We start from the raw sequence: 25,264 nt of genomic DNA, 5'->3' as shown, positions 1-25,264 counted from the left end.
ACAAGCTATGCTACCCCTGCGACTCCTCGAAACGCCAGACAATGCTTGCATGAAAAGTTCCCATCTTTGATTATCGTTCCATCGTGAAATGCGTATCCGTCCTTATGGCAATGCGTTAAGATCAACTGACTAACCAATACGCTCCTCCAGCCATGCCAAATACCACGAGTACTGTAAGAATGCCAGCGCCTGCACGATCTGCTGTCGTGATTTCCGGAAATTCATCATGAGGAAATATGGGTGCAGAAGTGCCTGCGTTGGGGTCGCTGGCGGATTTGCCGCCAGTGTCTGCTGTCAGAGGCACCATGCTGGAGTCGATCAAGTTGGCGCCTACAACTGATAGTGCTGTCATCTGTTCCACCATTAGTAAGAATCCACTCAGAAGGCATGTACGACATACCTGCTGGCCAACACCGCTGCTGCCGTCCCAAACGCTCGAATACCACTGCCGTCCGCACATTCGTCCATTGTCGCCGCCAATGCACTGATTCATTGCTGCTTGTGCGCTAGTCCGTAGCTTTGCCGTTATCTGAGGTTGCAAGCTTGGAATCAACTGGCCGGTGACAGCCATCCATCTCGCCAGATACGCTTTGAAACTGCTCTGGTCGTTGTTACAGACACTTGTTGGCTCGCATTGCATCTCTGTCATGACATTGCCACCCAGGTTTGAATCCGGCGGCGTTCCGTCGAGAGTGTCGGGGAAGAAAGTCTTGAAGGCGCCATCAAGAACGTGCGACGCCCGGGTGGCCCATGTAGCGTTCTCGGTCAGGTTGTAGAGGTATGCCATACCAGAAAGCATGGTGCCGTAATTATAGGTCCAGACATGGTGCTCGACATCAATACAGCCATTGTTGGTATCTGTGTTGTCCCAAATCCAGAGCCTGTCCTCCGTCTCTTGAAATAAGTGCGTACCAGCCATCCAATCGTACATTTTCTCCGCCCAGTCAACATAGGTCTGATTTCCGGTATAGCGAGCGAGGCGAGCGGCAAGCTGAAAGAAGCCGCCGTTCGAAATGGTGTTCTTTAGGTTGTAGCCAGCGTTGAATGAGTACACCTGCCATCGCATACCTCCACCGCACACTTTGGCATCCCAGAGGTTGGTCTGAAAGTTGAACACAGCCTGCGCGAGCGCAAGCCATGACGGCTGACCAGGTACGTCTGGCAGGCCCGCCTCAGCCGCATCGAGGGCTGCGAATCCCCAGAAATCTTGGTCATCCACGCCCATGTTCTTGGACTGATTCGGCGGGTTGAAGTTGGCTTCTGGTCCCTTTTGGAATTGTAAAGCTTCTGATATTACTTGGTTGTAGCTGTCGTCGCCGGTATACTGCCAATAGTTGACCAGGGCACCGAACATGGCTCCTGCTTCCCACCAGTAGTAACACAAGTCCGACGCACATGGCCCTGGCAGCAGTCCTGGCGTCTGTCCCGTCAGGTTTCCCTGATAGTATGTCATCATGTCGTGAGCGAGTAGTGATGTGACTTGTTTCATCGAATCGCGGCTGTCTAGGTTTAATTGATATGCGGCATGTGCAGAGGGTGCGAGCGCCACGAGCGGCGCGAGTATTGATATTGACGGCTTCATGGTGGCGGTAGTGACTGGCCGTACGTCTCGTTGAGTGTAGGAGGTACCTCAGATCGACATGAACGTGTGGTGTGAGCGAAAGTCGTCGTCTGCAGGATGCGTCGGAACAAGTGGGTGTTCGTGGCGTTTGGCAAGTGTAGGATGCTGGGCTTGGAATGGGCTGATAAGTACGTCACTACCAGATAGCGATCTGAGCGCCCAAAACAGCCTAAGCGAGTGTCGTGCTCTGTCCGGAGTCTCTGTAACTTCTTCTACCGGCGAGCAATACAAACGACAAAAGCGAGCGAAACGAGGGCGAGCGTGAGGTTGGGTTGAGAACAACAGGTGCGCAATCACTGATCAAGAAAGTTCAAGATCAAAGATCGCGGAGCTGCACGGAGTTTTGGGCATAAGGTGGCGGTCCAGGAATCTGCAGGGCGGCAGACTTCGATGATGTAGCTAAAGCGCGGCTGGGTGATTCTCAGCGCCGGATTGGAGCGGCACTGCCCAGGTGCAGCTGCCAATATTCCTTGCTTGCCAGCCATCCACCAAAACTCGCGGCGCCTATGCTTGGTCTACAACGACTCTATCAACCACAGTTCATTTACCAAATGCTGTATACAAAGCTGATCATATTGTCAGACTCGCAAGACGCTGCAATCTTCGGATAAGGGTCACAAGAGTAGTGCAAGGAGCGAAGCAAGAACCCGGCACGTCCGCTTCTCACACTCGCAGTAAGAGCTGAGACTGCATGTTCCAGGCTTTCCCGCCTCCTTCGATTATGTCTCAGACTGGCCGATTACAGCGACATTCGCTTCTGCATACCACGTTGCTGGTGGATTATGTATTCGCCTATGTCTTATATGGAGCTGCATTCCTGGTTTTTTGCTACATATGTCACTGTCATCGATGATTAACGCTTGACGGCGAGACGAGCCTTGCTTCCAACCTGGTGCCACCCCAAGTTACAACCCGGGCGCAGACCTTCTCATTTTTCGTATCCGTGTGGAACTTCTCTCCTTAAGCGATCGATGTCATGCCAGGGCGATCTCACACTCAACACTTCGCCTGCATTACGACTCTGCTGACACGAGAGAAATATGAGCAACCCTGTTCAATTTCGATCAATCTAGGGCACTACTTCATGTAACACACTGCTGTGACTCAATGTCGAGGATTCTCCGTCTCCAGCATCAATGTAGATGACATTACTACCATGTCAAACTCCTCCCAGTATCCCAAGTCCCATGAGTCGCTCTGAACGCTCGCACAAAAGTAATCTCAAACCCATGCATATGTCCGTATCCTGTACAACGGCACACCCGCAATTCAGCCTGTGACCAAAATGATCTGCTTTCACCCGGCCTTCTTCTCCTTCTCATCCTCGTCGTGATCGTTGCGCTCCAGGTCCTCCTTGGCAGTCATCGAATCAGCAACAGACGTCAATTTATACATGGCTTGTCCCAGTCCAACTCGTGCTTTCTTAGTATGATTCGCGGCGATCCGACCCTCCAGGCCATTGTTCTCGAACCTGTGCTGGTAGTCTGCTCCAGACGATAAGCCCGTCTCCGCACGGAAATTGCCCTCAAGGGCTCCTGAAACAGCCATGTTGTTGGTCGGCACGTTCTGCATGGATCCAAACGACATTCTACGTTGCATCAACCGTTTCCCTTCACGGCTTTCTTTTTCATGCAGCTTCTCTGACGGAAGAAGCACAGCTCGATCCAGTTCGTATGGCAAGCCACGATGTCGTCCACGGATCATCATGGCAATGATCACCAGCTTCGACAGTGTTGCAAACTTGGCGGAGAATGATGCATTGATATCAGGATAGCCCAGTGATAGGCCGACTGTGCCATACGCCGAGACAATCTCGAATAGCACCGAAAACATAGTGAATGCGTACTCGTTCGTGTTCTCAATGTTGTGGCCTTCAACGATGGCGATGATGAACAATCCCAGGAAAATATACCACAAGTCGAAGCTCAGTTGTCGCCGGACATGGGCTCCAACGTAGCTAGGCTCTTTTCCCTCCTCATCATCGTCTTCGGTGGCAGCGTAGATGCCCAAACTTTTCTCCTCGTAAACATTGGTGCGACGCATCGATATCGCAATAGGAAAGACCGATATGTACATCATGATTAAGTAGGACACTTGGATCGCAGGATGCAAGTTGGCGATGTTCACCACGCTAAATCCTGCCGTTCGAGTCGAAGCAGCTTGGAAGAGGCCGTCCAGAATCCGATATCCCACGGGTATGCTCGATACAGTCTCGTCATTGAGGTCCAGGATGATGAACAAGATCAAATCTACGCCGTTGAGTATGACGAGAATTCCGAACAGCCACCATGTTGCGCCCCTCGGGAACAACAATGTGAAGCATCGACGTGGGTGATCAAGCAAAAATTGAAGTTCTTCCCAGATACCACTTCCTGCCGGTACTACCGCAGAACAAGCCCAAATGACGAATCTGAGCATGCACGGGAATCCAGTGTTGCCGATTATTATCAGAAACGTCATCAATAGCAGCGGAAAGACGGCGTATTGGAAGGAGATCATCGAGTCGGGCGTCAGAGTGAAGCCGAGATCGTTGAATGCAGAGCCGGCTGTGAATATGCCCCACCAAGGTCGACCTTGACCAACATCGGTTGGAATGGCCCCGAAGCGTGTAGTCATGATCCAGGGGACGAGACAGATAATGCCCAGGATGTGAAAGCCGAAAAAGAACGCTACCAGGATCCATGCCAAAGTCTTCAAAGCGCGATACTCGATGCCACCTAATTCTTCCCTTTGGTCTTCCGACAGGTTGACGAAAAATGAATTGCGCCCGACTGTTGGCTGCCAGCTGAGGTAGGGCGTAGGCTCTTGAACTGAATGGCCGGTATTACTCCTGCGAAAACTGCTGAGGCCCGTGTTGGTCCGTTTCCTTGGGCTCAAGTGGTCCGCACCGAGGTCCGTGTTGGTGCGTTGTCGGGAGCTCGCTCGAGGGAATGTTGTGGTGTGCGTTCGATTGCGGTGTATCTGAGGCTCATCGATTGTGATATGGCCTGGTCCAGCTCTGCCGCCCTCCGCCTCGAAATTCGTATTTACACGACGGGGGAGACCTCCAAACCCAACATCGTCAACATTTTCTGGCTTTCCTCCACGATCGAATTCTCTAGGACTGGGGATACGTAGGGTTGAACTATCCTCTGGATTTCTCTGCCGCTCCAGAAACTGAATGTGCTGTTCGGGGCTGAGTTGAGCAGGGATGCGGACTTCGTCGATGTCTCTGTAGGGCTCATCGTCGTGATCGAAGTCCTGCGGATCGTTGGTCGAGTCAGACTTCTTTGGCTCCGAATCGGAGCCCTCGTCGACCTTCACCTTGGGCATAGACTCATCCTGCTCATGCTCGCCCTTCTCGTCTCTGCGGAACGAACGACCTGTGTGACGAAGCACTTGTATGGCGCGACCTCTGACGCCTAATTCCCTCCTGACTCTTTCAGGATCGTCGGGATCCAGCTCCATGGTTTTAGTCCGAGATTTGGATCGGCGCAGAGACCTGGCATCACGGACGATGTCCTTAAACCGCCGCTCGAACCAGTACAGCCTGACGAACACCACGGAGGAATGGATTATTATCGGATTGCATAACATGGCCCCAATGTAGAAACAAATTTGCTGTCCCAGATATAGTGTATTGACGTCGACAGTGTTGAGACCACTTTGTGTGCACGAGCCTGCGGCGAAGAAGAGGGCATCGATGTAATCTATCTCTCCAGCCGCACGGATTATGGCTGAGAGGAAAAAGGACACGCCTATGATGTAGAGATAGTGGATAGTGATGAAGTTGACCTTCCTCTTGGTGAACAAGTCTGGGATCTGCCTCTTGACGAACGCCCAGACGTCGTTCCATGATTCGAACGCCATGTTGGCCAGTGAGGTACAGCAATAGGGTTGCGTTGATCGTTGTCGCCGTTAGGTAGTGGGCGCTGGGGCTGTGCTATGATAATGATGAGGTTTCGGGATCATGAAATCGTAGCCGCAGACCCAGCGGCGGTCGCTTTTGGTACGTCCATGTCAGTAGTAGGAAGCTGCGACGGAGAATGTCATCTGCGAGACTGTCAGTAGCGAAGGAGCATGCGCTGATGTTTTGACAAGAGCATGGCAGTGCTGCGCTTGGACCGTGCAAGTTGGATCGGAGAAAGGTGCACCATCGTCTTTCCCCGATGCCTAACCCCACCTAAATCTGCCGACTTCCAAGTTGTGATCAATCACACGAATTGCATCTTCACTCATCACCTTGAGCTTCCTCGGCTTTCAACATCGACCTTCAAACTCTTATAACGACTTTGCGGGGAGAGCTCGCGACGTCCGTGGTTGATGACAATCACCGTCACTGTGCAGCTTCTCGCTTGACGATGTTTCGGCATATGTCAGATGCTCACCGTCTGTCGACAACCATGGGTCCCGGCGCTGTCGTCAAGTCATCACAATCACACAGGATATCATGTCGAGGTGCGGGTAGACGGAGGGTCAAGAATACCGCCTCTTCTGATCAGGATCCTCGTGGCCCTATATATGATCATGCCCAAATTGCTCGGCGGTCCTGCTAACGGAACAGGCGTGCCGGCTTCTGCAGCCTGCCATGCATTCTCGGCTACTACGCGGATTTTGTTGGTTGTACGAAAGCTTGTGCCGACGCCCGATCACTGTCTAGCAGGCGATGCGATGTGAATACAACCACGCTGCACTGATCACGAGGCCATCATCTGGTAATATTGCCCGGCTCTGAGATGCTCCATTCAAGCTGCAAACAATGCTTACGCAAGTTCGCCTCGAGCAAGCTGAGCCTGCCCACATCAAACGGTATATACAACCAGTATCCATGTGTCTTACAGTGACTCAACGCCGCAGCTTTGTCAAGCACAAGACATAGTTGCACGATCTGCAGTGAAAAATGCTCTGATGTTCAGTGAAGATCAACGGTAAGAGCAACATGTATTGTTGGTGTCCCCTACTCTCTTACTCTGAGGGCCGATCGGAACTGGCCGCAACACAAGTGACAGTGACAAGCATGAACAAGAGGGTAGCCGCCAAATTGCGGCCTAAGGCACAACTGTCACTTCATCACATAACAGAGCAGCTCACTGCATAGGTGTATATATTATCATTACGTCGCTCACCATGGTCCATTTCTCAGCTCGCCAAAGGAACTTAGCAAGCTAGCTCCATACCGACCTACGACCGTCGAAGCATGTCGACGCCTTGAGCGACACCGGCCCACAGCCAGGATACCGCCGACCGTGCTGAAACAAGTCTCGCGACAAAAGAAGTACTAAGCAGCGACGATCCCCTGCCGTACAATAGACCAGTCCTCAAGCCAAGCCTTTCCATCCTTTAGCCAAACAATAACCACAATGTGCCACACGATCTTCCACAAGGGCAAGTGCAATCACACTGTCAGCACTACTGTTCAGCCCTGTGAAGCACGATCCGCCGGCAAAACCGTCTGCACGAATGGCGCGACCTCGTCTGCAGCCTTTGCGGACCAACCTTGTGATCCTTGTGCTCGAGGCACGTCCCGAACAGGTGCCGTAGATTATGGCAAGGGTGAAGCAATCAGCGCTGGAGACGATGATGGGAAAGGTGGAGGGGATGATAAAGATTGTGGGGAGGGTGTATTCACGTAAAGGAGGCTCTATCTGAAAGCATCACCGCATTGCCTTGGCCATCGGTCGGAAGTAAGCAGCACGGAGTGATGCACTAGGAGGTATGTCCAGGGCTGCCTGGCGACCTGGCTCCGCATACCGACTGCGTCTGGGAGGTATATACGATTCCAACGTCGACGGCCAGCGGTTGACTCTGATTTGCAACAGGAGCGATCAAAACTGCCTCAGGCACATTGAGCGCCTTTCTGTGGTGTCAGAGACTACCACGAAGCACGATCGCAAACGAGGCCTGAAGACGGAGCTGATGGGTAGTCATTGCCTAAGTCCAATGGCAGCTTCCTGCATGCAGGTGCTAAAATATCCTGGGCGTGCTAGGCACTCTGGACTTAATCGTGGTAACGGCCTGTATTGACAGATGTCGGGGAGACTGTACCATAGGCACATAACATGAAAGCTATCGCATGTAAAACAGACAGACGTCGGTCTCCGTGATTGACTCACACTCGGATGTTTTTGCCCGTCGCGGTAGGTGCTTGAAGTATTGATCCTCGGTGAAGGACAAAAAAGACGTAGATGTGATGAGCCGCTGTAAACAGGAAACGAGCAGGGCGGATTTGCCCGGTTTGGGCTCGGCAAGCGATTCCCTCTGCTCATTGGCGCTTTCCGTATCGGATGCGAGTCGTGTAGCGAGGCGGCATGCACACGAAGTCGAGACTTCCTGGAACTTGCCCTCGTTCTCCACAGCTGATTCTGGCAACTGTACTTACGCTACGAAGGTTCGACCAAGCTCTCATGGCGCAAAAATGCGTGGGAGTGGGAGTATAGAAAGCTAGATCAGACGACATGAATCATGTATGTACAGCGTGCAGCCCCCAAGAGCTTTAATACTGACAGGCCTCGGTAAGGAACACGGCGGACACCCCTCGGGGTAAAGTGCCACCACTAAATAAAACACAATTCGTGATCGGCTTCCCGAAGAATCTTTCCGAACGACAACAAGCGCGAGGTGTCATCAAAGCCAACGCCTCGCGCCATCGATGGGCGGGGCGAGGCACGACCGCTGATGAGAATGGCAGATCTCGGAGACGGCGGCGGGCTCCTCCTGCAGCGTTGACTCCGTACGATGTGTACATCAATCAAAAGGATGTCGCGACACAGCCCTACGCTCGGAAATATCTGGAGGATCATCTTATTGACGAAAAGGACGTGGGCTCGATCAAGTTCTCCCAGTCCTTAGGAAAGCAAACATTATCACCCGTGTTTCTGCTCGACAGGCCCAGCACGGTCTCCGAGAACCAGCTGTGGAAATTCCTCGACACCAGTAAGTTATTGCGCCAACAGATACTGCCTGTGGTTTGGCTTTACTTTCAGACAACCTGACCTCTCGGATGCAGTTCGTGCCACGTACAGGTCTGTACTTCCGCAAGATCCGTCAGGTCAGGATGTAATGCTCAACGCCATAATGAACAACATTGCGACAATCAGAGAGTGCTTTCAGGGCCACATACTCGTACAGCTCCTGGGAGATCTCCGGCCAGATCCGCAGGAGGATCAAAGAAGACGACAGGCAGTAATATCAGTGCACTCCAAGGCTGTGACAATTGTCAACGAAAACCTCACACTGAAGGAGAAGGCGACCAGCGATACTACGATCTTGGCCGTTCTAGCATTATCATACGCTGATATGTCCGGTAAAGGGGTAATCCCAACGGTCGAGACCGTTCCAGGGATCACGCAGGGACCTCTGAAGATGTTACGGCGGCTTGACATCGGGCCGCCTCCTAGAAATGTGGTGGTTCACTTCGATGGTCTCTGCCAGATGATCGAGCTAAGAGGAGGGATCCACGAAGTGGCCCTGCCTGGTCTTGCCCAGCTGATTAGCGCCACAGAAACGAGCCTTGCATCGAGATCCTTACGACAACCCAGATGCGACATTTTGACGTTTCTGAAGTTCGACTTGAAAACGTCTCTGGAGATCAACCGCAGACCAGACCACCCGCTCCAACGCATGGGCACGGCTTTTAACGCCATCAAGAAGGGTGATGCTTCTCCCTCGCGGATCGCAGTTGCCGACTGCCTTGAACAGCTTGCGCTGTACTCACTGGGTGTCGACGACCACATCGCGGCACGCTTCATCCAGCAGAGCCTCGACATCATCGCCGATCAACGAACATACGTGCAACACTGCCTCATGATGCTTATGCGCGTCCACGTTGATGCCTCAGTCGACCTGCTCACCAAGCTGTGTCACTTGATCGGCGTCCTATACAGCTTCCTTTGCGTATGGCCCATATCGGATGCTCCTTTCCTAGAACTTCTGCAGATGATCAAGCGAGTCTTACTTCAAAAGGAGCTACGGACCGAATGGGCCAAGTCGCCAGAGCTTATGGTCTGGGCTCTCTTCATGACTGGGATCATCTCTGTTGGCAGCCCAGAGAGGGTGATGATCGTCGCAATGCTGGAGCGCTGTCTCCGCAAGCTTAGTATCGACACCTGGGAGGACTTGAGAGAGATCCTGCTGCAGCACTTGTGGCTGCCGATTACAAACGATGCGGACGGCATTATGCTGTGGAGCGAGATCGAGGCATCAAATCCATTCGAGTGGGGATAGCGCCCTAAGGCTGCAGATGACTGCAGATGAATTGTGAGGGACATACCCGCTCATATATGGCGATACTGCTAAGTGATATCTCTCCCATGAACCGAGATATACGCCTTGTTGGCCGGTGAGATCGTCTACCTCTTGTACAGACCAAGTCTTGACGGCTCTATCGACTCACCAGGATTGCCGCTGCCGCAGCATTATGCACTCAGTCGCGAGAGGAAGCACCGTTGTTCAAGGCCTACTCGCCTTGCGCAGCAGCAGCTATGCTCGGCGAGCGCGCGATAATATGGTGGGCTAAGACAGCAGCCTCGCGACAACATAGCGGCTCGCACTCAGAGGTATGTTGAGTGCGTGTATCGCAGAAGTAGGGGACGAGTCCAAGGACATACGGCAACCCAGGCAGATCATCGCTATTACGGCACAGTCGAAGTCTCCTTGCGGGTACATCGAGACCTGTTGGGATCTAAGTCCGTAGGCGGTGAGGTGGACGGCAGGCGCAGAGGGTGTCCTGTGATCAGCTGAGTGAAGCGTGGTAGCATTTAGGTCAGGCGAGGTTAGGTGAAGGTCGGACTAGCTGGCATGAGTGGCCTGCAGGGATCATATTCGTATGGTGGCCGGTGAAAGGTTAGGATGTTGATGATAGCAGGTGCGATAATAGTGCGCCAGAATTGTGGGTCTCTCGAGACCGGTCCAAAGCGTGACCAGTGGAATAATGGATATAACTGCTGAGGACAACACTATGAAGAATGAGCTGGGTCGAGATGCTGATTGGCGGCTCCAAGAGCACAACAGGCTTTTCCGAACAGTCTTTCAGTCACTGCTGGTTCTAATGTGAACAGTTTGCCAGTTTGCTTGTTAACGGCGAACCCCATCCCTCAGGAGCTCGTCACCCGGCTCTGGATAAGGTGCGTCGCGAATGCCAGTCATCCGGTCTCATCAAGGCCCGCGCGTCAGCCGGTCTTGCGAATGTCCTATTGGTCTTGTCATCCGGCGCTAGATAGTTTCGCTTCCAATACTGTCGTCCGGTCCCACGGAAGACCGGGTGTCATCCGGTCCGAGCAATTGCGCGCGACGTGTCGTCCAGCGTCTTGAAGGACTCTTTGCCATCCCTCGCCCGGGACCACGGTAAGGCGCAACATAGATCAAGAAATCCACAGAACGCAAGTGTTTTGATGTCCATTTGATTGCTTTTCTAAGAACGGCCGCGGTAGTCTTTGCAGTCGCCTTTGCCTAAGGGGTATCTCAGTCATTGTTTCGTGATTCGTTCTGATCATTCGCCGCCACACATGGCATGACCAACAGCATGGGTCGTGTATGCATCTATTCCCACGAGACAGCATTTACCGTCGTACACTAGAGCCTGCCAACCATCCCGGACCAGTCGATCGTACGCGGTGTGGGTACCGCCGGTAGCAGTGCCATGCAGCAGAGCCTGCAACATCATCACTTGTCGTCAACTTAGTCTTTATCAGACTTGTACGGCTCAACCTTCCGCTTGCCAATGTCGCTCCAATCCGTGCTAAGGGTTGTGCCTCCGCTCTCCAGATATGACTTCGTCATGGCGCGCTGTGTATCCGGGTCACTGCTCTTATACAGCTTCTTGAAGAAGTCGTCCACATCGTCACCGCCTTCTGGGTCGCTCAGCCCACCAGCATCGTCGTCTTCTTCGTCTGAGACCTCGCCCTCCTTGGCGTCTCTCTGTGACTGTGCTTTCTTCGCCGCTTTTGCCTCCTTTCTGTCCTTCGCGCTCATCTCATGTGCTAGCTTGTCCCAGTTCTTGACGCCCTTGCGCGATGAGGTGGGATAGGCTGGAGGAGTGTCTTTGGGTTGGAAGGGTTGTGTGGTGGTGGCTGAGGCTTCTGAGGACTGACCATTGATGACGGGCTTTTCTGTTCCTTCAAGTGCCTTCCATTTTTGATTTGGCTCTGCTTTCTGAAGAACGATCTCGACCTTGGTCTTCAGGACGTTGATCTTCGATGAAGATGTGACGATGGCGCCGTATGAGGGATCCATTGAGAAGGTGTACTCGGATGAGGTGTCGTTGGGATTTGGGAATGATATGTAGACCGAATCGTGGTTGATCTCGCTCTGAACTTTTTGCTTGTCAACACCCTTGGCGAAAAGGTTGATCGTGACAGTATTGGTTGTCTGGAACCAATCCTGTCGGATTGGGCCAGCAGAGACCGGCGCGGGGCTTGTCTTGGCTTCTGAGGTAGTCGATGCTGTCTTGGGAGCGTCGTCTTGACGCACCTCCGTGCTGGTCTTACTGGAGCCCGCCTCGAAGTCGAAAGTGCCGTCACTCTTGATTTGCTGCTTGAATAGACTGATGGACGCCTTCTCGCTGGGTACAGTCGTGCTCGGAAATTCCTCCACTGTCACGCTGTCCCGTTCTGACTCTGACACGTTCTTAAGCTTTTGGTTGACCTTTGCCTTCCACATACCCATCGCCCGCTGTGCTTCAGGTTCCAACTTCTGTTCTCCCATGACCGAGCTCGCATCACGTGGCTTCTTCTCAGCCTCTTTATGATATATGTCGAGGAGCTTTGCGGCTGCGACATATTGGCCTGTGTTGTAGAAAAGGACTATTCGCCGGAGTTGTGCATCATGGATCTTATCCCGTCTGCCACGTCGCAAAGCGAATATCAGGCGTATTCAGCATCTTTAATGGCGAGGTCATAGCGTGGAGGGCTCAGTCGTGCGAATGCTTTGCTTCGATTCGAGTAGTAGTCGGGTGAGGTTGGATGTTCGATCAGCGCCTTGGTGAAATTGACCAGCGCGGCTTCTGCTTTGCCGTCGCTGAGCTCGGCTAAACCTTGCTTGTTCCTATCCATAAGGAGGATTCACTGCAGTGAGTATTTCGGAGATAACTGAGGAGTGAAATATGAAATGCTGGACTGGTATGAATCGAATGAATTGTACAGAAATGTGTTTTTTAAGAACGCGCCTGTGCCTGTTGGAGAACGGCAGTACCCCGCATAAAGGTATTCACTAGGCGGGCTCCAGGGATACGCCTGCCTTGTTGCCTGGTTGTCACCATGAGTCGCCTTCTCTTCACTCTTCACCCACATTGACAATGCAACCCTGGATACAGTGGTCTGAGGCCCTGGGCATAGTGACGTTGAAACTCGAATGAAGTCATTTGCTCTTTGGTAAATTTGGAAAGTGAGAAAGAGTGATCTGAGCAAACAGCGTTTTAATTTGCTACACCAAATATAAGAAGGATGCTCTGTTAGACCACCTATCCTGGACACTCCGTACAACATGCAGAAGAACATTGGGCAAAATTGTTTCCCAAAGGTCACGTGGTATCTATACCACAACACAGGACTGATGTACCGGCCAAGCGAGTCGACAGGCTTGTGCATCATCAGCCAAGAATTCCGCTCCTCTCGGCTTAAGCGGTAAGACCTTGGCATCACAACGACCAGCCTTTGCCTGTTCACAGCTTCGACAGCTTCGGGATCCCTCATCAACGCGTCTAAGATGCTTCAGCTCTAAAATGTCTGCTCATTTTGTAACATTCCAGTACGCGCTTTCGTCCCAGTCCCGTTGTTATTGAAGTGCAGACACTTTGGTACAGGCAACTCCCTGCACATGCCCAGCTTTCCAGCATTCCTCGGCGGTCACTGGGCGGCATCTCGGCGGCCAAATCCACAGAAGGATATCAACGGAAAGCCGGAAGATCGCATGAGTATCCTCTCTCCTGCAGAACAGTTCGGGCTATGGCCTTCTCGAAGCCCTAGAACCTAGATCCGATGCGAGCCTGCTGTAGATCCTTCCTTCTCCAGGCGTTGTGCTTTACCAGCCGACGCTCGAGTTACGGCATGTCTTGCTCATGTCCACTGATAGCAGTGCAGACCATCTTCTTGGCACGTTGCATTCGTTCGAACTGAGGACTTCGCGAAGATTGCCAAAACGCGGGACCCTGGTCGTTGGTTCGGCTTGACAACCCTTCGTATGCCACCAAATGGCTCGGCTGATATGCTCGCTGCCTCTGGCTGGCCAGCAGACACTCTGACCGTGATGGTTCTTGCCACTTTTCTGAACCTCTGATAACGAATCCGGAAAGTTTGCTTGGCAGTCGGCGGCCCTGGGTTTGTCGAACAGCATATAACAGCGCGGGAACCTAGCTCTGACAACGAGCCATCCTGACACTCTGCCTTGATCTCGTGCCAGTAGTATTGCCGCATACAACACACCAGCAGTCATGGCCGCAGAAGACATTCAGCCAGACAAGCGCCACGCTGCTGACCAGCACGTATCCGTCGATCATGTTCGATCTCACGGCTCAAGCGACAATGAAAAGAAGACATCCGAGGAGTATGATCCATATGCAGCGTATGAGCAGAAGGAGGAGAAGAATACTCTGTGGGGACACGTGAAGGAGCCGGGCGGTGCGATCCAGATTGTGATCGCTGCAATGCTCGCTCTAGCCATTGGTCTGCCTGTTGCATTCACCGTTGACAATGTTCCGGATGCTGCGCCGACCATCTTGAACATTCCAGGACGTATGTGGCTGCGAGCTCTCACAGCTGTTGGTGAGTTGAGGCGGGCACCAATACACTCCGCATGTAGCTAACACTTGTTTCAGTCATGCCACTTATCGTTACCGCGATGATACTTGCTATGCAGCGGCTGAAAGAAATGACTGGCGGAGGCAACAAACTCGCAAAGTGGACTGTTGGCTACTACGTCGTCACGACGATCATTGCTATTGTCCATAGCACCATTCTCGTTTCTCTTGTGTGGCGACCCATGTATACTGTCGCTGGCGACGACAGTCTGGCAATCGACGAGGATGACCAGGATACCTTCGATGAGCGCAGTGACAACGATGTCACCACAATCTTGGTGAACATTTTCGACTCGTTCATCCCAGGAAATATCTTTGCAGCACTCGCAGAGAATCAGCTGCTAGCAGTCCTCGTCACTGCAGTCGTTGTGGGCGGGCTTCTTGAACCAGGGTCTTCGATCATCAAGGCTGTCGTCGAAGTCGAGCGACTCATCACCAAGGTCATCATCTTCCTGATTAAGTTGGCGCCAATTGGTGTCTTCTTCCTGATTCTTTCCAACATCATCAAGCTGGACCCGGAGTCGATTGGGAAGAACCTCGGAATCCTCATTGGCTCGTCCCTGGTATCGATGTTCATCCATCTCTTTATCGTCCTGCCACTCATCTATTTCGCATTCGTCCGACAGAACCCATTCACATACTGGATGAAGAACTCGCCTGCATGGATCACAGCTTGGGGCACTGCGTCTTCAGCAGCAACGCTTCCTGTCACGATGCGCTGTGTCCGTGCCCGCGGCTGGCCAGAGACAGTCATCAAGTTCACTGTCCCGCTTGGCTGCCTTGTCAATATGGATGGTACGGCAATCTACTTCCCAGCCGTGGTGGTCTTCATGGCCCAGACTCAAGGGATCACCCTCAATGCGGGCGAGTACGTCATCGTGGTCCTCCTTGCCACACTGTCGTCCATCGCCACCACACCAATTCCTTCCAGCTCGCTGGTCTTGACAGTTATCATCTGTCAGTCGGTGGGTGTGCCGGTCACGGGCATGTATGCTGTGGTGATTGCCATTGATTGGTTCATTGACCGCTTCCGGACGGCTCTGAATGTCTCTTCGGACCTCTTCGCCGTTGGCGTCATCACGAAGATCACCGGCATCAGTGATGCGGACGGCGTCGCATACGAGGCGACCGTCGAGGAGAGACATGCTGCTTCAGTTCAGGGCGCTGCTGGCGTTAGGCAGGACAGCAAGGTCTGAAAGTCGTCCTTTCTCTTGATCACATTCCCAGCGGGTATATAGCGCCCTTGATATGTCCTGGTACCGAGTGCGATGGCAGGGGCATGACGCCCCGCATCGCGGTAGACAGAATGTGCGGGAGACCCAAGAGAGGTGACCCACCCGGCGTATCCACTGTCTTCTTGAGGGGTGGCGGACTGAGGTCTCCATACCAGTCCTGTCGTGTTTCCATAGATTGCCTCAATGGCATATGACGATCTAGACCATCTCTTGAATCTGGCAGTCTCATCCCGATAGGAGGATAAATGTCGTCTGCGGCACTAATTTCTGGCACAAAACCGTCGGTGCCTTCTTCCGCTGCGATCACTGACTGCATGACATGAATGCAGGCATCGGCAGTCCAGAGATGTTCTTCGCGGGGCGCGCGGTCCTTGAGTAGCGATAGTGCCTTCCTTCGAATGCTCGGCTTACGGCAAGCCCAGGTCGCGTAGAATAGACATGGCACAACGGCGATATCGAAAGGAATTTTGCGCTCGCTGATGTCACTGAAAGCCAGACATCTGGCGGCTTCGTCGACGATGTTTTGAAAATGCTCTTCGTGGGTGTCGAAAACGCCTAGAGAGGTTTCCCACAAGCACCTCAAGCGGATAACCGCGGAGTTCCAGACAACCAGTTGCTGCGAGACAAATCTTCGTAGTTCCCCGGTACAAGACATGACTCCGGACTCTTCCACAGCCGATCTCCATTGAAACATTTGTTCAATCAAAGTCTCCCGTCGTGCCTCCGCTGCATCATCCGGAGCGATCATGGATGAAGAATTGCAGAAGCGTTGGACCTGATAAGCCACGTCATAGAGCTCTGTCATCATCCGTAGTACAGTCGCTTCTGTCGAAGCACCGTTATTGTTGGGGTGCAACTTAGCACGAGCTCTGACGTCCTCGGATAGCTCGAAGCCAAAGATAGACAGAGGAAGTAGACTGCGGAACATGTACGGCAAGACAGCTTCCAGAATCTCCTTGTCAGCTGAACAGGCATTTTCGTCGCCCTGGTTGATCTGAAAAGCCTGGAACATCAATTTGAGACCAGTTGTTGGTCTGCCCTGAAGCATCTCCACGCCAGCAAGAATGAAAGTGTTCAATGTCAGTAGCGGAGAGCTGCGCGAGTCAGGATTCTGCGCCGCCCGTAGGCTGCGTCCGTACCATTCCAAGGCTTGACGCTGGAAGAAGTCCTCGTTGTCCGGGTCGCCGAACGGCTCAAAGTGGTTTTGTTGAATCGGATGCTCGTATAGCGTGGACAAAGCAATGACTCCGTACCAGACCATGTCATCTTGCTGTGCTACTTGCGGCACAGCCCGGGCCCAGAAGTTGCGATCCACACAATTGGTCGTGTCAGATACAGATCGCGCGACCAGCCATTTGAAAGCTCGAACTTCCCTGGGGCTGCGACCAGCAAAAGGCGAGATCTCGGCAGCAATGCTGTTCGGCGGGCTTGAACTCTGGCACGGACGCGTCTGCAAGGCAAGATCGGCTGCGAAGACATGATTGCGGATTCCTTCACAATGGATACCCTTCCTTGAACAATTGTTGCAGATGGGCATCACTTCATCGCACTTGATTCTCCTCTTCCTGCGAAAAGTCAGTCTCAACGGTCTCCTCATCTCGTAAGACTGACCTGCATGCGAAGCAACCGAGCTTCGATCGACCACGGCTCTTGCGTTGTGCCATCGTGGTTGATTCGGGTCCTCGGCCACCAGCAGGAGGCCCGACTCGTGTCAACTTATACGACGCGTCGATTTTCGGTCCTTGATCCGAGCTCTAGACCGTTCAAGCAGAAAGTGGGTGGCAACAATGACTGTCAACCACAACGTCAAGCGAAAGAGGCTCTATGCTTTTAGATGCTCGCTTTGCGAATAATCAACAGAAACCGCCCAGAAGTCATGATGTCAAGGCGAAACACTGCCCATGTATCGCACGAGTGAGGCTGTTGCTAAGCCGACAGCAGCACACATAGATGGGCGAAGCGGTGCCTGCCAATTCTTGGCTCTTCTGCAGAGGCATTGGTATCAAGGTTTCCTCAACAACCAGTAAAGGTCACGGCGACTGATGTCCGCGTCCGAGTCCCCGGGTCTCGTCTAAGAACCCGCATTGAGTTAGTTCGACAGGATCTCAGCCAAGCAGACTTTGAGATAGACGAAGAAGATCCACTTTTCAGGCACGACATCCGGCCGAGAGGTGGTCTTCTGGAACTCGTCTCGTCCGTGTTAACTGGAATTCATATCGGAATGTTTTCAACTCGCCGTGAGCGTTGCGTCCAGATGAAGACCAGTACAGAGCCACTGCGAGATCTGGCGCGAAATCCTCGATAGTTGTACTAGGCCAGAACGTTGGATGTGACGGACGTGCCTGCCTCACTTACAGACGTCATGTCTTCGTCCAAGGTCTCACTGCGTCTCCCTAGACATGCTACTTCCCGCGTCACTGAAACCAAAGTCCTCTCTGGTTTTCTCCCATCCGAATTGCTCCATTTGGTCTTCATGCTTACTCGGTCGACTTGGCTGGTGCGAGACCTTGACACCCTCATGCGTCTCGAGGTTATCGAATGGCTGTCCTCCTCGATCGGAATATTCTTCCCGTCTTCCTTTCTTCCTTAGGAGCCACGGAGCAGGATCCCATCTTGGCGTTTCACCACAGCTCATGTTGAATCCGGAGAAACCTGATCCGTCCTCGCTCTTTCTCTACCAGGAGCAGTTCTGCCAGCGCTGATAGGCCCGTCCCACAGGAGCAGTCGTACTGGGACATGGATGTCTCGCGAGTGAATCAAGCTCCTACGCGAGGATCGATTCTGTCCGTGCTCATGTTGCAAACGCAACACCAAGCATCCTTTCGGCTCCCATCCGAATGCTTGTGTGAACCATCTGGCCCTCAAGCGACTTCCCGGCATCGAGTCTGACTTTATATGGCACACATATCGACTTCTTGACGTTGTCTCTGACCTACATTTTTGCAGTTTACTGAAACACGAGGATTTCGACTTTATTCAAGTTGCGGAAACCCCGATTCATGTTCCTGCAACCTCGAAACATGGCTGAGATGCCCACGGCCTTCGGATGACCCCATGCGTGCCAGCTCCCGCCCCAGCGCTGCGGCTCGAACAGATCTCCCAAAGCGTACATCATAGCCCAGATGGTGGCAGACGTCAACCCCGCCATACTATGGTAAGATCAGGATTCCTTGGCCTGTTCGCCATGCCCATAATCTCGTCAACTATTATTGAGGACTCATGCATATTCCAAGCACCAGACGCGCCGCCTTCCGGCCTGGCCTTGCCGTGGCTTGCAGATAGCTTTGCGTGCAGGCATGTCAACATCAGAAAATTCAAACGCGACAGAACTTCTGACGTAGAATGCTGACCATATCGCTTTGCGACTTGCCAGTGGTCTTGAAACACGACAGGTCTGCAGCAGCTCGGGCTCTGGGGCTTAGCGACTTGGCACTACCATTTGCGTGCAGTCAAGTCTCTAGGTCTTCCTAAGAGCCTTCACAGAAGAGCCGATGCCGATACCATTTAGAGCCAGATCGCCGTGAATCTGACACTGTTCAGTCTGGAACGTCGATGATCCGTGCAGGAGGGACGTATCACGAAGCCACCGCAGCTCGAATCCAGTTCTTGGTATAGTTTCAACGACGTGCAAGAGTGAGTCTTAACCGAGCCTGCAGAAGTATATGTAGCATCTTCGTGCTGCTCGAAGGCGTAATCATTCTTCATCAAGGAACCGCACACTCACTTCCTAGCCAATCTTTAATACAACAGAGCTGGTCTCTCTAACATTCACAATCATTCAGAATGGTCACCACAACAACCCACCTCCTATTCGCCCTCCTGGCCGCCAGCCGCACAGTATATGGCCATGGCGCAATCGTCAACGCCGTCGGCGACCAGGGTGGCTCCGGCATGGCTCTCGGCGTCGACCCGAACACTCCCCGCGACGGCACCGGTCGCAACCCATTCCAGCAGGACAGCACGCGCTTCCGTGGCGACGCCGCCGAGTCGTTCGGCGAGACCTTGGGTCAAGGCGACAACCAGCCCGAGGCTGGGACTCAGACCATCATGGACTTGACCGGCGACCAACTTCCTCAGGTCAGCAAGGTGGCCAGCTCCAGATGACTGTGCATCAGGTCAATGCTGATGGTGCCGGACCCTTCACTTGCATGATCAACAGTGATGGTACTGGTCAGCAGTGGACTCCTATTCAGGTCAGCCAGCAGGTTCCGGGTAACCAGCGTGGACGTAATCGGGATGGTGAGGAGACTGACTTTCCTCTCACTGCTGAGATTCCTGCTGGTCAGGAATGTACTGGGAATGTTGCCGGTCAGGACAATCTGTGCATGGTGAGATGCGAGAACCCTGCGAATGCGTAAGTCCTCCCATACTGTCCCTTGGCAAATTTGTTGACAGTATCTAGCGGTCCCTTCGGTGGCGTCGTTCCTGTTCAGATGGCCCAACCTGCTGCAGTCGCAGCTACAGCCAACACCAACAATGCGGCCAGCAACGCCACTGTGAATGCCAATGGTGGGAATTCTACTGTCGCTGCCAAGTACAAGCGTCAGATCCCAGCTGACGAGCCCGACTGTGACGACGACGAGGAAGCCGAGTTCGACACCGTGGCACCTATTGCCACGGTTCTACCGCGCTCTGCGTCTGTGGTCGCAGCTGAGGCGTGGTCCAACATGAAGCTCAAGCGCTCTGCTCGTGGTGGCTGGGTCTTGTAGAGATCTTTCCATCAATGCCATCTTGACGGCCCTGTAAGGGAAAGAAAAGGGCAGCAATATGAGCAAGAGACACAACATAGCTCAGGGAGAAGCATCGCGGCGCTCCTTTGCGATGGCGAAGACACACGGGCAAATGGTTTGTCTCGGTGAAGCGGCTCAAGGCCACAGTGAAACAGGTGACACAGCACATCAGGATGTGGTGAACAGAACGAAAGATAGCATAGACACAGAAATGTTGCTGGTAGAGACTTATAGCAATCCGGACTACTGCATATCATACTCTGCCATGGATGGACTCATTTGATTTTCTTCAATTTCTGAGGTGCTGAGCTACCTGCTTCTTGCTCATTCAACTAGTTCATGATAAGTGGGAAGAGTGATAGTGGCCTCTATCCTGATACGAGGAAGAGTTCTTTTGTGGAGTACCTGGACTGCCAGGCACATGTAATCGGTCTAATGAGCCTGGATCTTAGACATCGATAGCATCAACAACGACGCCCTTGACCCAGTCATACTGCATGAGACGAGCAGCCTCGTTGGCGCTGTCGTGGCTGACTAAAGCGCTGACCAGGTACAACGTCGCGTCAAGACCACTAGCCGGGCCACCCGTAGTAATCACGCGAAGGCCACCAAGCTTCATGTTTGCACGCTTGATGATGCTCTCACGTCTAGTGTTGCTCATTCTGCGCAACACGCTACCTTTGCGAGCACTGCTAGTGCGTCTAGCCTTCTTGAAGACATACGGGTTCTCCTCTTCATCCTCACCGATCTCGAAGCGGCCGTGGTTGACGACGTAGCGCTCTTCCATGACATCGGTGCGCTCTTGGGTGTCGTTGCTGGCGGCTTCTTGACACATGTGCTCCATCTTGATGTACCAGTCTGGGTGGGTGGTGGCAGCGAGACCTTGGAGGATCCCCTGCTTGGCGAAGAGGAGAGCAGCGGTGTCGACGCCCAAGAGCGAACGCTCACGTGTGGGGTCGTTCTTCTGGAGCTCGCAGTAGGCCTTGATGAGGTCGAGAGGTTCTTCTTCCTCCTTGATGATCTTCAGGATGTTGCCGCCTGGGACAATCAACACGTCAAACTCCTTGAGACGCTTGTGTGCCTCGTCGAAGGTGATCTGAGCACCTAGGGGGATGCCTGCGTTGGTCATGACTCGAGGCTCGGCGGCGCAGACGGTGATGTCGAAGGCCTGGCTTTCTGATGCGGGTCAGTTGTAGACACTATGGAATAGCAGTATGTACTCTACCTTTGTCGGCGGGGTTGTGAAGGGTTTTGGACATGACCTCGAGGGGTCCAGCAACATCCATCAGGTTCATCTGGTCGTGGAGTGACACCAGAACCTGGACGGGTTCGGCGTCACCTGCTTCCTGGACTGCACTCATCTTGCCGGTATTTGGTCGGGTGTTATGATGGAAAGGTGATTGACTTGGTTGTTGGTGGTGGAAGGAATGGTCTCGTGTGCTTGCGCAAGGGGAGTTCGATCCAGGTGCTGAGATTGTGGGGTCCCCCGCGTTTACTCCGAGCCTGAGCCTGAGTCCCCGCGACCTAGAGGGTCTTAGCGTGATGAGCTACGTCAGAGTCAGCGTACACGTGACACAGCCAAGAGTGTAGCTAGACCGGTTGACATCGGTCACCGCAGCCTCGGCTCAAGCCCGCATCTACCCGACATATTTTTGATCCCACTCCCCCATCGGAATTACCGGGGCCTCTGGGGTAAGTTGTCACCGCGTAGTGGTCGTGAAAAGGTATAGATATTGTTCCTCAAGCTTGGATAGCTCCATTCTCCTTCTTCTGAGTCTCTTTAAACGTTTCGAATCTTCGTGACGGTGGGCTTGAACTGTGTACCGTAATTGACTGGAGTTGCAGTCCTCCTCCCACCTTACTCATTCAGCACAACTCACAGCGTGCTCTCAAGATGGCGACCACGAAGCCACCCCCAGTCGGCCGCAAGCTCTGGGAGAACCCCAACCCAGAGTCTACCCAGCTGTACAAATTCACCCGCGCCCTCGAAGCCCGAACCTCCCGCCGCTTTCCCACATACTTCGACCTACATGATTTCTCGACCTCCCGCCGTGCTCAATTCTGGAAATTTTGCTTCGATCATTTCCCCATGGTCTACTCCGGCGCCGTACTCGAGCCTGTCGTCGATGAGTCCGTCCGCATGGACTCGATACCGCGGTGGTTCCAGGGCGTGCAGGTGAACTTCGCTGAAAATATTCTGTTTGTTGGTGACAAAGATGGTAAGCCAGTGAAGAGTCCTGGCAAGGAGGACGACAAGATCGCGTGTACGCAGGTACGAGAGGGGTCGTTCTTGGAGCCGATCAAGCAGGTTAGTTGGGGTGAGCTGCGGAAACGTGTGGGCAGACTGGCGCAGGCGATGCGGGCGAGGGGACTCAAGAAGGGCGATCGTGTGGCGCTTGTGGCGAGCACATGTCTGGACACGTTGTGTGTGTTTCTGGCGACCACAAGTTTGGGCGGTATATTCTCATCGAGTAGTACAGATATGGGAAGCAGAGGAGTGCTGGAGCGTTTATGGCAGATCAAGCCCAAGTGGGTCTTCGTGGATGACGTGTCGATTTATAATGGTAAGAGAACGGATCTGAGGGGCAAGATGAAGGAGATCGTGGAGGGGATGAAGGGAACCGAGGGCTTTGAGGGTATTGTCAGTCAGGCAAGGTTCGAGGGCAAACCGGCAGATGTGAGTGAGCTCGATAAGGTTACGAGCTGGGAGGAGTTCGTGAGCGCCGCGAAGAGCGACGAATTGATCTTTGAGAGAGTGGAATGGAGTGAGCCATTCTTGATCGTGTACTCGAGCGGCACGACCGGTCAACCGAAGTGTATCGTGCATGGTACAGGCGGCGTCATACTGAACGGGCACAAGGAAGCAAGGCTGCATCGTTCTGTGGACCACACAAGCACTCAGTTGCAGTATACGACGACAGGATGGATCATGTACCTCGGGTCCGTCCAGCAATTGCTGATGGGATGTCGAATGGTGATGTATGACGGCTCGCCCTTTCTCCCGGATCTGAAAACCTTCATCAAGCTCCTCGGTCAGGAGCGCGTCACGCATTTTGGAACGTCCCCAAGGTACATGCAGACTCTGCAAATGGCCAACGTCAGTCCACGCGAAGTGGCCGATCTCAGCCATCTCCACACTGTCACGACAACAGGCATGGTCCTGTCTGATGCGCTGTTCGAGTGGTTCTACGACACAGGATTCCCCAAGATCGTGCATCTGGACAACATCTCTGGCGGCACCGATCTGGCGGGTGCATTCGGTACAGGCAACCCGAACCTGCCTATCTACGCCGGCGGATGCCAGTGTATATCATTAGGCATGGCTGTAGAAGTGTTTGACCAGGAGATCGAGGGCGGCAAGGGCATCCGTGGAAAAGCGGTCGAGGACGGTGTGCCGGGCGAACTGGTCTGCACAAAGTCGTTCCCAACGATGCCCGTTAAGTTCTGGGGCGAAAACGGCCAGCAGCGATATTTTAGCAGCTACTTCGAGAAGTATGATGATTGCTGGACACATGGTGATTTCATCGTACGTATAACCCCAGTCCTGTATCGGGCGAGACATTTATATCCCGCTTCTGGTCCTTCCGGAAGCATGATCAGTCTGACAGGTGCGATAGATGATCCATCCTACGACGAAGCAGGTCTTTTTCCTGGGTCGCGCAGACGGCGTATTGAACCCCAGTGGTGTGAGATTTGGTTCGTCGGATATTGTAAGGCTCTCCCATGGTCGAACTTGTATCCGAAAACGAGCGTTGCTTGGAAGACTGCCGAGCACACGTCTCGGATTGACAATGAAGCTGCTCTCATTGACCTAACTACCCTACCTTCGAGCATACGCCCTTTTCTCGAGACAAGGCTAATCAAATTTGTAGTATAACGTCATTGAGGCCTCGTTTGCGGATACGGTCTCGGACAGTATCTGCGTGGGTCAGAGGCGACCGAATGACCCCGATGAGTCGGTCATGCTGTTCCTGTTGATGAAGAAGGGGCACAAGTTCACCCCACAGCTGGTGCGTCAGGTGAAGCAGGCGATCAGGAAGGAGCACAGCCCGAGGCATGTTCCAAAATACGTCTTCGAGACCCCCGAGATCCCGGTAAGTTCATCAATGCAGAGAGCTTCCTTGGACGCCTGCTAACGGGCGGACTTTAGACGACGGTAAATCTGAAGAAAGTTGAACTACCGGTGAAGCAGATTGTGTCAGGCAAGGTGATAAAACCGTCTGGGACGTTATTGAATCCACAGAGTCTCGACTACTACTACCAGTCGCGAAGGATGAGCACCTGACGGTCGAGCCTGAGGCCAAGCTATAAAAGACGAAGCAGGATTGTGGGCGCGACCTGAGAAAGTTTTAGACGTGTACAGATGCAATTGGCGGCCTCCGCAGCGATCTTCACGACGCATTGTGGCGATAGACAAGACCTCCGGCGCGAGGTCTCTCTCGAAACACAGCTGAGGTGCATGATGAGAAGGACGCGATCGCGGTGCAGCGGTGACTAGGAGACTCACCAGAAGCTGGTGTCGATGGCAGATCGATTGGCTGAGGTCATGGGCGGAAGGCTGCTGGGCCCTTCCGCCTCTGAAACTCGAGGAAGTGAGAAAGACGACGCCGGTGAGGTCAGGCTGTTGGTGACCGCAAGGCCACGAGGCCGCCGAGGCGGTCACGCTAACTCAGATATATACTAGCGCAGATATTCGACGCGTCAAGTTGAGCACTTTGACTGAGCAACCAGAGTAAATACCAGAAAGCATTACTCCTGCCAACTGACCTGGGTTCTACAATTGTCTAATCGCCCGCTTGCAAGCGTCGATTCCGTTAGGATCATTGTACATCGTCACCAGTACAACTGTGCAGTAGTCGACGACCGTCCACGCCGGCAATTACAGCACGCGTCTAAAATTTGCAACCCC

General features: G+C 53.2%; 8 protein-coding genes across 8 annotated transcripts; 3 read left to right on the top strand and 5 right to left on the bottom strand.

Annotated features, from left to right (window-relative positions):
* Window positions 1-121: 121 nt before the first annotated feature.
* AB675_3161 (Mannan endo-1,6-alpha-mannosidase DCW1) lies at window positions 122-1,582 on the bottom strand (the record flags this gene model as incomplete). Its single annotated transcript, XM_018143189.1, has 2 exons — window positions 122-352; window positions 401-1,582. 2 exons carry the CDS (start codon window positions 1,580-1,582, stop codon window positions 122-124), a joined length of 1,413 nt encoding a protein of 470 aa, XP_017997899.1.
* Window positions 1,583-2,917: 1,335 nt separating this feature from the next.
* Window positions 2,918-5,470, bottom strand: AB675_3160 (Low-affinity potassium transport protein; the record flags this gene model as incomplete). Its single annotated transcript, XM_018143188.1, has 1 exon — window positions 2,918-5,470. The coding sequence occupies one exon, from the start codon at window positions 5,468-5,470 to the stop codon at window positions 2,918-2,920; it is 2,553 nt and encodes an 850-aa protein (XP_017997820.1).
* A 5,805-nt stretch (window positions 5,471-11,275) lies between these two features.
* On the bottom strand, window positions 11,276-12,301 carry AB675_3158 (uncharacterized protein; the record flags this gene model as incomplete). Its single annotated transcript, XM_018143186.1, has 1 exon — window positions 11,276-12,301. One exon carries the CDS (start codon window positions 12,299-12,301, stop codon window positions 11,276-11,278), a length of 1,026 nt encoding a protein of 341 aa, XP_017997867.1.
* A 1,723-nt stretch (window positions 12,302-14,024) lies between these two features.
* On the top strand, window positions 14,025-15,586 carry AB675_3157 (Excitatory amino acid transporter 3; the record flags this gene model as incomplete). The annotated part of the gene is made up of 2 exons (XM_018143185.1): window positions 14,025-14,355; window positions 14,409-15,586. 2 exons carry the CDS (start codon window positions 14,025-14,027, stop codon window positions 15,584-15,586), a joined length of 1,509 nt encoding a protein of 502 aa, XP_017997864.1.
* A 237-nt stretch (window positions 15,587-15,823) lies between these two features.
* On the bottom strand, window positions 15,824-16,886 carry AB675_3156 (uncharacterized protein; the record flags this gene model as incomplete). Its single annotated transcript, XM_018143184.1, has 2 exons — window positions 15,824-15,834; window positions 15,887-16,886. The coding sequence occupies 2 exons, from the start codon at window positions 16,884-16,886 to the stop codon at window positions 15,824-15,826; spliced, it is 1,011 nt and encodes a 336-aa protein (XP_017997943.1).
* Window positions 16,887-19,408: 2,522 nt separating this feature from the next.
* On the top strand, window positions 19,409-20,334 carry AB675_3155 (uncharacterized protein; the record flags this gene model as incomplete). Its single annotated transcript, XM_018143183.1, has 3 exons — window positions 19,409-19,702; window positions 19,741-19,979; window positions 20,028-20,334. The coding sequence occupies 3 exons, from the start codon at window positions 19,409-19,411 to the stop codon at window positions 20,332-20,334; spliced, it is 840 nt and encodes a 279-aa protein (XP_017997920.1).
* A 469-nt stretch (window positions 20,335-20,803) lies between these two features.
* On the bottom strand, window positions 20,804-21,716 carry AB675_3154 (uncharacterized protein; the record flags this gene model as incomplete). The annotated part of the gene is made up of 2 exons (XM_018143182.1): window positions 20,804-21,531; window positions 21,581-21,716. 2 exons carry the CDS (start codon window positions 21,714-21,716, stop codon window positions 20,804-20,806), a joined length of 864 nt encoding a protein of 287 aa, XP_017997793.1.
* Window positions 21,717-22,249: 533 nt separating this feature from the next.
* Window positions 22,250-24,640, top strand: AB675_3153 (Acetoacetyl-CoA synthetase; the record flags this gene model as incomplete). Its single annotated transcript, XM_018143181.1, has 4 exons — window positions 22,250-23,881; window positions 23,973-24,065; window positions 24,228-24,449; window positions 24,506-24,640. The coding sequence occupies 4 exons, from the start codon at window positions 22,250-22,252 to the stop codon at window positions 24,638-24,640; spliced, it is 2,082 nt and encodes a 693-aa protein (XP_017997971.1).
* Window positions 24,641-25,264: the final 624 nt, after the last annotated feature.

This window comes from Cyphellophora attinorum (assembly GCF_001299255.1).
Source record: "Cyphellophora attinorum strain CBS 131958 chromosome Unknown Contig21, whole genome shotgun sequence".
Lineage (NCBI taxonomy): Eukaryota > Fungi > Ascomycota > Eurotiomycetes > Chaetothyriales > Cyphellophoraceae > Cyphellophora > Cyphellophora attinorum.
Note: the sequence above shows the minus strand (reverse complement) of the source record. Positions and strands in the feature narration are given on the sequence as shown.